This window comes from Apus apus, chromosome 10 (genome assembly GCF_020740795.1).
Source record: "Apus apus isolate bApuApu2 chromosome 10, bApuApu2.pri.cur, whole genome shotgun sequence".
NCBI lineage: Eukaryota > Metazoa > Chordata > Aves > Apodiformes > Apodidae > Apus > Apus apus.
Window position 1 is genome coordinate 10,284,476 of NC_067291.1, and position 10,280 is coordinate 10,294,755.

Genomic DNA, 10,280 nt, shown 5'->3' on the forward strand with positions numbered 1-10,280 from the left:
GCACGACAAAGTTGCTGGAAAAAGGGACTTATTTTCTATTTTCTGGCATAACCACATATATAGAGTTTAAAAGCCTGGTTATAACTAACTTGTGCATTTTGTAAAACAATTTTTTGGACCATACCCTTGTTCTCAGCTGCTTCTAGAAAAAGAAAAAAAAAAGGCAACACAACAACAAAAAAAACCACCCACCCCATTTGTTTCCCTACTAATACTGGTAATTGCAGGTTCTCTTTGTTTCTTTCATACACCCACAGCACCGGGGGATATGTACAAGATGTCGAATACGGCAACACAGCGCAGCTTGGGGACTGCCACGGTAAGGCACAGTCATTGCTGCTTGTTCAGGATGTCTCACCAGCAGTCTGTGGCCACACCTCACTGTGGATGTTAAATTTATGATGAGCTTTTCAGTAACATGATGAACACATCACCTGGTGTTATAAGAATGTTCACGATGCTGAGCTTTTTGGTCCTGGGTGGCAGAGTTTTGTCTTTCCTTCACCAGTTTACAACTCTATGGGGTCTACAGCAAAGTATTGAAGAATTTATTTTTTATAACCAGTAATATTTTAGTTTTTATTTTCCATTACTCAGGTTTGAGATCTTTTGCTTTCTTTTTTTGTTACTTTTTACTGATTACTTGTTCCTTTAATTCTTTTAGAAATTTTGCCTACTACAGCTACACCAGATTACAAAATATTTGGCGACCCAACATCTGGTTAGTTTTTTTTAATTTTTTTGAATTAATGACCTTTACTTTCCTTCAGTTCAGCATTTTCAGCCCTTTTTTCCGTCCTTTTGCACAGTTGGCAGTCCTCCATTTTTGTGCTTTTACTCATGTTCCCACTGATGGTAAAGATAGTCAGACTCTTCTCACTCAGCACTTCACCCTGTGTAGCCGCATGTTAACAGCTCATTATTTATTGAGACATCTTTTATTAAAGAGCCTGATTAACATAGATGACATCTTCACTGCACGAAAGTCCACTGAGCTTTACTCTTTATCCCTAGCCATGCATTTGTGAATTCCCCTATTGGTCATCTCTAGTAGATGAATGGCAGAATTTCATCATCTTCCTCCTCGCTTCTCCTTTCCTTTTCCTTCTTTCCCAGCAAGCTTTTTGCACAAATACACATTTCCTAAAAATGTGTATTTCTATATTTTTCAAATGTTTTAAGTAGTTTGTGCTAATGGAAAATTTAACATCACAAACTGTGTAGCTTAATGAGGACTTGTATAGACAAAGATGGCTTAGGAAGAACTTTATGCATTGTTAGTAGATGGACTTCCACATCCTTTTCTCCTTCAGTGATTTTTCTAATAGTGTGTTCACCTCTAGCCCCTGGTGCTCAGGAAGCCAAGACCAAGTGCACCTCTATAGAACTCAAAAGCAGAAACTGTGTTGACTTCAACAGGAGCAAGACTGAGCCCTTACTTTCCAGTCTTTGCTCGCAGCACTTGGTCTCTGCCTTCAGACATTTCTGACTGACAACTATGAAGATAATCTATTAATATGTTAAATCTGTAAGAGTGCAACAAGAACGTTATTTTGTGTTTTGGTTTCTGATGCTACTTGCATAACTTGACAGGAAGTAATGTTTAAGACAACTATTTTCCAGATCAATTTACCCAGAATGTAAGTTAGGGGCTCACTTTGGAAAGCAAAACAAAAGAAACAGTGTTACATGGAAATGCTACATTGCTTGCACGAGTGTTTACTTAATTTTCAAAGTTAGGTTTTAGGACACAGACACAACTGAACCTTATTTTCAAGTCCTGAATGAGCGTGCTTTTGAAGTACATTTCTTATCTTGAGCCACAGACTTTCATGCCTAAATCTACTGGGACAGTGAACAGAAAATACTTGAGTGTGCAAAGCAGCCTTCAGATTGTAAGCCCAGTTTGGTCTGTTTCCTCCTCATGTGCATTTTTCATGTAGACTGTGGTAGTTCTGTTCAGCAAATGTATTACAGAGCCAGAATCTATGCAACATTGTTCCTTAGGAACCATTACAAAATAGAGGTTAAAAACATTCCTGTCATCCCCACCTGTAGAAATGGCTCATTCAGCAGTTCCTGGTATACCATAATACCACTGAGGGAGCTGATCTGGTTTCTCAGGCATAACCCGTCATGAGTGTGTATCTTTCCAAGTAACTTCTTTTTTTTTTTTGAAGATGTTTAAAAGGCAGCCAAGTGAGTTGTTGTGAGTAATTAAGTAGAATAAGTGGTGCTTTTCACCTCCACCGGTTGCTTACTTTAACTTTTGCACTGCTTTCATGTTTGACTTTGGCTTTTTGGCTACCAGCTGCTGATGTTTTAATATTTTTTTTTTTCATACTTAAAGTTTTGAGCCAATTGGTTTTAATCAGTCCTCTGTACTTCTGCAGAGTGTAGGGGGGTCACATTTTGCTCTGACCTGTAACTCCCATTAAATACTGTCTCCAGCTGTAGCTTAGATGTGCCATGAAACAGTGAGGAAAGTCTGACTGTAATACACATTAATAAAAATCTGTTTGCCACCACAGACATGGAGTTCTCCTCAGCTTCCATTACCACAATGGCAAGTATCCCAGTTATATCACCTAAAGTGATTGGTTCCTGGAAACCTAAAGTGACTGGCTCTCGGAAATTTGTAGTTCAAGATGACCCAAACACTTCTGATTATTCTGATCCATTATCAGGTGTCCCAAAGGGTAAGGCCTTACCAGGGAATATGTTGCAGCTGAATGGAAACCTGATAATCTCAGCATGGTCTAGGCTTAAATGTAACAGCCATGATTGTTGGGCTGTGCTTTACACCCATTTCCTGTGAATACACAGACAGTGCAACCATGTTTTTCATACCTACTTTAGCAAGTGTACAAAGTGCTGCCTAGAGCTCATAATGCAAGACACTGGTAATAAGCTCAGCCTTATTCCTGGAGTGTTCCAAAGCTCCCCTTAAAAATCAGTGGAGATTCTGGATGCATTAAAAAAAAATTACATTCAAGACTTACCTGCACCTCTCTGGTGGTTGTTTCCAAACCAGTCTAGTTTGGATTAGACTGTTAGTCCTCATGAATGGTTGCTTACAAGAGCCTAATGGTGGTTTGTTTTGTTTTCATTTGGGTTGTGGGTGGGGTTTTTTTGGGCAGGGGGGTATGAACAGAAGATAAAGCACAGCTCCATGACAGATCCATGCATATCCCAAACCTCTGCCTGCCTGCAGCATGTTTCTTGAGAACATGGGTCAGTTCTCAGTAAGGATGTGCTGAATTTTTATTCTTAGGATATGAGCATCGCATTACAGATGATCTCAATACATGGAGAGATGTACACGGGTCTTAAGCTGAACACAGAAGGAAAGATATTCTGCATATAATTAATCTTTCTGTAGCCATTCTTTCAGCTAAGTGACCCTTTGATTAGGCTCTTACAGCAACAAAGACTTGAATTCAGTAGGACTTCTGCAGTCAACCAAATGGAGAAGCTTCCAGTCCCATAACCAAAACTTAACACAAGTCTTCATCAGCACAGAATAGCCAGGTGGCAGACATGTTTGCACAATTCTGTATTTACTGAAAATCTCACCAGCCAAAAACCATTTTTGTTTTATTACCATTCACCAAAACATATCAGGTTTCCTATCAGCCATTATAGCAGTGCATTTGTCATTTTAATTTGTTGCAATTATTTTGTCTTGCTTTCAGTTTTTGTTACCATTTGCTCTTGGTTCCAAATCACATTTTGTGTCATAACTACTAACGAGCTTTACTCATGTTTTCTTTCTTCTGCACAGTGCCATTAAAACCTAGAACCCTGAACGTTAACGATATACAAAGGCCTTGCGTCTAACAAAAGTGGATCTTCCTTCCCTCTTGCTCTCCATTTTAACATCCCGTGGGATATTTAACAGAATTACTTTCATTAAAAACTAACATTGTCTTAGCTGCAAGATGTCTGTGGTTGCTTTTAAAATCTCAAAAAACAAAAGGAGCTTGCTAATACACAAATAAAAAGCTAATCCAGTATTTAGTGCCTTAGTCTAAACTAAAATTTTTCTAATTTATAATTATTCTCTAATAAATTAGCCATGCAAGTTGTTTTTTTTATATATTATATAAGTATTTGTGTTCATTATTGACCAAAAAAAACCACAAAAAGTGCTCTAATAGAATGACAATCTTAAAGTTCAAAAATGGTACTTACCTAATGCAAGGTGTGGCACTCCACAGCTAGCAACCTGTGGATGCATTGCTTGACAAGTTTGGCACCATATTACCATTACCTTGGTGTTAACAATGCAGTACATACATTATAAAGTTTTACACAACATTTGCATAATCCTGTCTCTTTTTTGATACTGATTAATGAGTTGGGCAGAAAATTGAGAGAGAAATCCATCCACAAGTTATTAATTGCTGTCTGGCCCAGTAACACCTTCTAACCTCAATTTTCGAGCAGAAATTGTTAGTGTTAATAACATACAGCCCCTGTTCATGAGCCTTAAAGGAAATTTGGGTACAGGCTAAACCAATCGTACTAGGAGAGACGCTTCAACAAGCAATCCTCAGTAGCAAAGGAAATGGACAGTCTTCATTTAGACTGATCAGTGCTCACACAGTCACCTTTCTTTATAAAAGGATTTGCATTCAGCAGTGGTGTGGATTGCAGGAGTTACACTGACACCAGACACAGAGCGCTTGCAAACACCTGACAGACACTGCCCTGAGGGAGGCTGCCTTCTGAAACCTTGCTGTGGTGTACATGTGGATTTATGATCTACTGTATGTCTTTTGCAGGTGTAAGGTGGGAAGTGCAATCAGGGGAGTCCAACCAAATGGTACATATGAATGTCCTAATCACTTGTGTCTTTGCTGCATTTGTCCTGGGAGCCTTTATTGCGGGAGTGGCCGTTTACTGTTACCGGGATATATTTGTGCGGAAATCCAGAAAAATACACAAAGATGCGGAGTCAGCCCAGTCCTGCACTGACTCCAGTGGGAGCTTTGCTAAACTGAATGGGCTGTTTGACAGTCCTGTCAAGGAGTATCAACAAAACATTGATTCACCCAAACTTTACACAAACCTGTTGACTAGCAGAAAGGAGCTGCCGCCAAACGGCGATACAAAGTCCATGATGATGGACCACAGGGGTCAGCCTCCGGAATTAGCTGCACTTCCAACTCCTGAATCTACACCAGTTCTTCAACAAAAGACTCTGCAGGCTATGAAGAGTCAGTCAGACAAAGTACATAGTAACCTCAACGCTTCACGAAAGGAAACCCCACTCAAAAGTCCTCAGTTTTTTCCTTCCAGTCCTCCACCTCACTCTCCTCTAAGTCATGGACATATTCCTAGTGCCATCGTTCTTCCCAATGCTACCCATGATTACAATACATCTTTCTCAAATTCTAATGCACACAAGGCAGACAAAAAGATGCAACATATTGATCATCCACTTACAAGACCATCCAGCAAAAGAGACCACAGGCGGTCTGTTGATTCCAGGAACACCCTGAATGATTTTCTAAAACACTTAAATGAAACTACTAGTAATCCCAAAGCAATTATGGGAGTGGCCCACCAGACTTTAATGCTGGATCCAATGGGAAATATGTCTGAGGTCCCACCGAAGGTTCCCAACAGGGAGGCATCATTATACTCTCCTCCATCAACTCTTCCAAGAAACAGCCCTGCAAAACGAGTGGATGTTCCCACCTCTCCTGAAGTACCAATGACCTCTTTGGAAAGGCAGAGAGGTTACCATAAAAATTCTTCACAAAGGCATTCAATATCTGCCCTTCCTAAAAACTTAAACTCACCAAATGGTGTTTTATTATCCAGACAGCCTAGTGTTAATCACGGGGGTTACATGCCTCCCACGGCAGGCACAAAGATGGACTACATGCAAGGGACACCTGTCAGCGTTCACCTCCAGCCTTCCTTGTCCAGGCAAAGCAGCTACACGAGCAACGGCACCCTTCCTCGCACAGGAATAAAGAGGACACCCTCCTTAAAACCTGACGTGCCACCAAAACCCTCATTTGTTCCTCAGACAACATCTGTCAGACCACTGAACAAATACAGTTACTAGGACAATTCTGTGCTAAAAATGAGTGTGGCATTGACCTCCACAGGTTGTGAGATGATCTTGTTGTAGACACATAAGACAGAGACTTGCTTGTTACTAAAGAGAACCAAGTGGCCAAAGAAACTGTCTGTATTTCAGCAACATCTGTGTCTTGCCACATGTAGCTATTGCAAGACTTTGTGCACTTACTAAGAGCAAACACAAAAAACAAAGGAAAGTGCTGGTCATTACATTTCTTTTGTTTGGAGCTAAGGAGACATGTAGCACAATGGGGTGGGGGCTACTTTACTGTTCTAAATAGCTAAAAATAAGAGAAGTTCTTGGGGAAAAAAAACAGTAAGCAAATACTTGAAAAATGGGTTCCATTTTAGATGGCCATTAGGTGTGGTCCTTCCCATTAAATGTGAACATTTTAATATGTATGCATTCACCTTGCCTCTTGCACAAATGTCAGAAAATGGTAATGTCTCAATGAATATCTGGGTTAATAATTTGCTGGAATTCAGTCTCTGGCCCAACTGTAGCATTACTTTTTTTTTTTATCTCTCCATGTGTGTGGCCTGTTGTTTGTGCCACAGATAAAGCTGTGCGTGTGTGTGTGTGGATGTGTGTGTGTGTTACTGTACACACTAGGATGTACTTAGATTCCCATTGCATCTTTTATGCTATGGAATTGTTTACATTGAGCATGATTGAACAAACAGATGACTCTGCCTTCTGCAGCCCGTTGGGTTCAGTTTGGAGACAGCTAAGGATGAACTGTGCATCTCTGCCAGCCTTCTGAATGACAACACCTTGATGAACAAGTCACCCAGTGAACGAGTGCAGATGTGTTTAATTCTTCATAACTCTGTTGTGCTGCTATTGATTCAGAGCTGTGCATTTCAAACCTAGTGTTGTGGGCTGGAACGGGGCAGTTTGACTGTGTTTCCACAGTGCCTCCATCCAATACCTGGCCACTGTGAACTTGAGCCCCTGTACTTCTCATTGAGGGCAGCTACTAATCAATTCATTTGGCAAAGGCCTGTGCAACTAAAGAAGGTTACAGTTTTGTTGCATTTAATAACACCCTACACACTGATAGACTCTTGTCAATAAACAAGAAACATTAATTGGCCTGGCAGAAGCAGTCTGTGAAAACTCTACAGTAGTGCAATCAATTTGTTTTTGTCGTGTAATGTAAGGGGTTTTGGTTTTGTTTTTTGTTGTTTTTTTTTTCCAAAGTCATGCAGGTAATGACAATATTCTGTAAATATTTTGTGTGAGTTTACCTGAATCTGTGCATTTTGTGCCTTATTCATGCAAATGATAAAAGTACTAAAAAAAAAAAAAATCAATCCATCAATCTGTCATGTGTTCTCACTATAGCAAGTGCCAGTTGTAAAACCTCTCAGAAGCACCCAAAAAACCCCAAAAACATAAAAAGCAGAAATAATTAATGATAACTAAAGGCAGCCTACAATCCAAGAAGACAGCAGCATTTAATCACCTTACCATGATAAACATTCCACTCCAGCTCTCTGAAGGATCAAACAGTTATAATGTGAAATCAAATGAGGTTTCTAGGGTAATGGAACACCTGCTAAAGTTGTGTAAGCTATTTAGTAGGTTTTATAGTATCCACTTGCAGCTGATGTTCAACACAGATGGCTATTTTAGCTTGCAAACTACACACTACCACATTGTTTATTGAACATAACTATAGAAATAACCATGGCAGAGGAATATTCATGAATTAGCAGGACAAATAACTGCAATGGATTTCAGAGACGGTGGAGATTTATATTATGTGTTCAAAGGGGAGAAAAGGCTAGTCACTGAGAACTGCATCTCTGTTACAGAACAAAGGATAAAGGATAGAGGATAGAAGTAGTCATTTTTTCTTGTAAGGCTGTAAGGGACATTTATTTCCTGAGACCTCTGGATCCAAAAATCAATGATCTCTCCTCCTAAACACTTCTGCCTTGCAACTAAAACACTACAGATTAATAACTATTAAAAATGTACTCAGTTGTCAAAAGACACAAACTGATCCGAATTCACCTTACCAATATTAATTAATAAATACAGACGTGTGTGAAACCGAAAGATAAATGTATGTGAACCCTGATAACCTCCTGTAACATTGTGCTGCCTTGTAGATGGTAATGTGAGTTCTCTCAGTATTTATGTTGAAATTTCTAACATTCAACCTGTTCTTATTCTGTTAATTTAATAATAAAAGATGCTTTATCCATTTGTGCAAAGGTAAACGCAGATTGTATCTTTTTTAATGGTACGGCATAAAAAAAGTAACCCTTAAATGAAGCTGCTCTATACTATAGAGTACTTTAACATGTATAGATATCTTGTAAACTTGTATTGTGGATGTGTAAATACTACGTTCTTTGGGTTTTTAACACCGCATGTAAAGTCAAAATAAAATATTCCAATGTACAAGTGTCTATTTCATTATTAGCGACACATTTTAGGTGCAGTTTTTGTTGGGAATAAAATAGAGGGAAAAACCCCACTTGCCTGTAGTAGGTGTGTGCATGAGGCACAGAGATCCTCTACCAGGGACTGGCAGGTGGCGAGCGCACCAGTGTCCTCCCATTCTCATTGCAGCTCCTTGCCAGGTGTGTTCTCCAGGCAGGTGGGTACAGGGTGAGTGTCTGAGATGACTTCAGCTGCCTGGGTTACATAGGAAATGGCAAAGCATCTGGCAAGCAATCATCGAGTGTAGCACAGAGGCAGGGTTGCCCATCTGACACACCAACTGAATTTGAAAATGCGTAATACAGGAAGCTTCCATTGGAGCATGATGCAGCCTTCAGCTGGGCTTTGGTTCCTGCAAACCTTTCATAAACATTTCTTAAAAGCCCATTGAGTGCAATTACAGTCCCTTGTTGAAAGACAACTGGGTGCTCCTTCTAAAATGTAGGGTACAAAAACACAAGAGATCATTCCTGGCAAAATTAATTGCAGACTCTACATAGCAGGACATTCCCAAATACTTATTGATGCTTAATAATTCAAATTCACATTTCAGGCAGACAGTAAAGCCCAACAGAAAGATACATCATATACTTAGTATGTGCCAACCCACATGTCATTTTAAGGTAGGATAATTTAGCATCAGAAAACAAATATATTCATCTCCCACAGCATCCTCACAGCTACACTGAGGAAGTGTGGTCTGGATGATCGGGTAGTGAGGTGGGCTGTGAACTGGTTGATGGAAAAAAGACAGAGTTGTGATCAATGAGACAGTGTCTAGTTGGAGGCCTGTATCTAGTGGAGTCCCTTAAGGGTTGGTGCTGGGACCAGTACTGTTCAGTATATCCATCAACGACCTGGATGGGGGCACAGGGTGCACTGATACCAACCTGGGAGCAGTGGCTGACACACCAGAGGGTTGTGCTGCCATTCAGCGAGACCTGAACTGGCTGGAGAGTTGGGCAGGGAGACATTTAATTAAATACAACAAGGGCAAGGGTAGAGTCTTCCTGGCCTAAGGAAGTCTGTTCAGGTCGCATTGCAGTACCTGCTGGAAAACCCTACAAAATGCAGAAAAAGCAGGCTGTTGCCACAGAGGCGTTTTTCTTACTCTGAAACCTTCATCTCCTTATCAAGTAAACGGGCTGAGATGATGCTGGGGCTGCATCCTCTTACAGCAAATGCTTTCCTGCAGATGTGCATCCCATTTTGCCTTGGCCTGGCTCACACCTCCTTAACATTTGCTTTCTGGGAACGTCTGAGTGATTGAGGGTGAAGGCCTGGCCCCATGCAGCTCTGCCACCTCCTCTGATGGACTCAGTATTTCACTGGCGCTCACAGTGACAGCAACTGAATGTCAGAGCTGTGAGCACAAGCTTTCACAGAAATCAATTCCCACATACAGCATTAATATTGGAAGTGCTTTTCGCTCACCTAATTGTTGGCCAGGCACAATCACCTGTGACTAATAGCCAGGCATGGTTATACAGCACGGCCTGATTATAAAATTTTGCCATTAGTCTGTAACAAAAAAAAACAAACCACCTCAAGCTGTTAATTGACCAACATGTATTCCTGAGGCAATCAGAGTAATCAGATGAATATTAATTGCACAGAAATGGAAGGTGCAGCTAGTTTGTGCATTGCTTTTATGATTCATCTGCTCTGATTTACTTGATTATTTTTTTCCTCATGTAAGGCCAGTATTGTAAATCAGATTTGA

The 10,280-nt window shown here is 40.3% G+C and overlaps 1 protein-coding gene across 11 annotated transcripts in view; it reads left to right on the plus strand.

The window, feature by feature from the left end:
- SEMA6D (semaphorin 6D) overlaps positions 1-8,518 on the plus strand; it is a 224,244-nt gene extending 215,726 nt beyond the window's left edge. For 8 of the 11 annotated variants that reach the window (XM_051628018.1, XM_051628014.1, XM_051628023.1 and 5 more), the window contains 4 exons: positions 258-319; positions 665-721; positions 2,532-2,699; positions 4,788-8,518. In XM_051628018.1, coding sequence (XP_051483978.1) covers positions 258-319; positions 665-721; positions 2,532-2,699; positions 4,788-6,082 — 1,582 coding nt within the window. In that variant the 3' untranslated portion in view covers positions 6,083-8,518. The remainder of the gene's footprint in view (positions 1-257; positions 320-664; positions 722-2,531; positions 2,700-4,787) is intronic. The other 3 variants (XM_051628024.1, XM_051628022.1, XM_051628025.1) reach the window with 3 other exon arrangements.
- Positions 8,519-10,280: the final 1,762 nt, after the last annotated feature.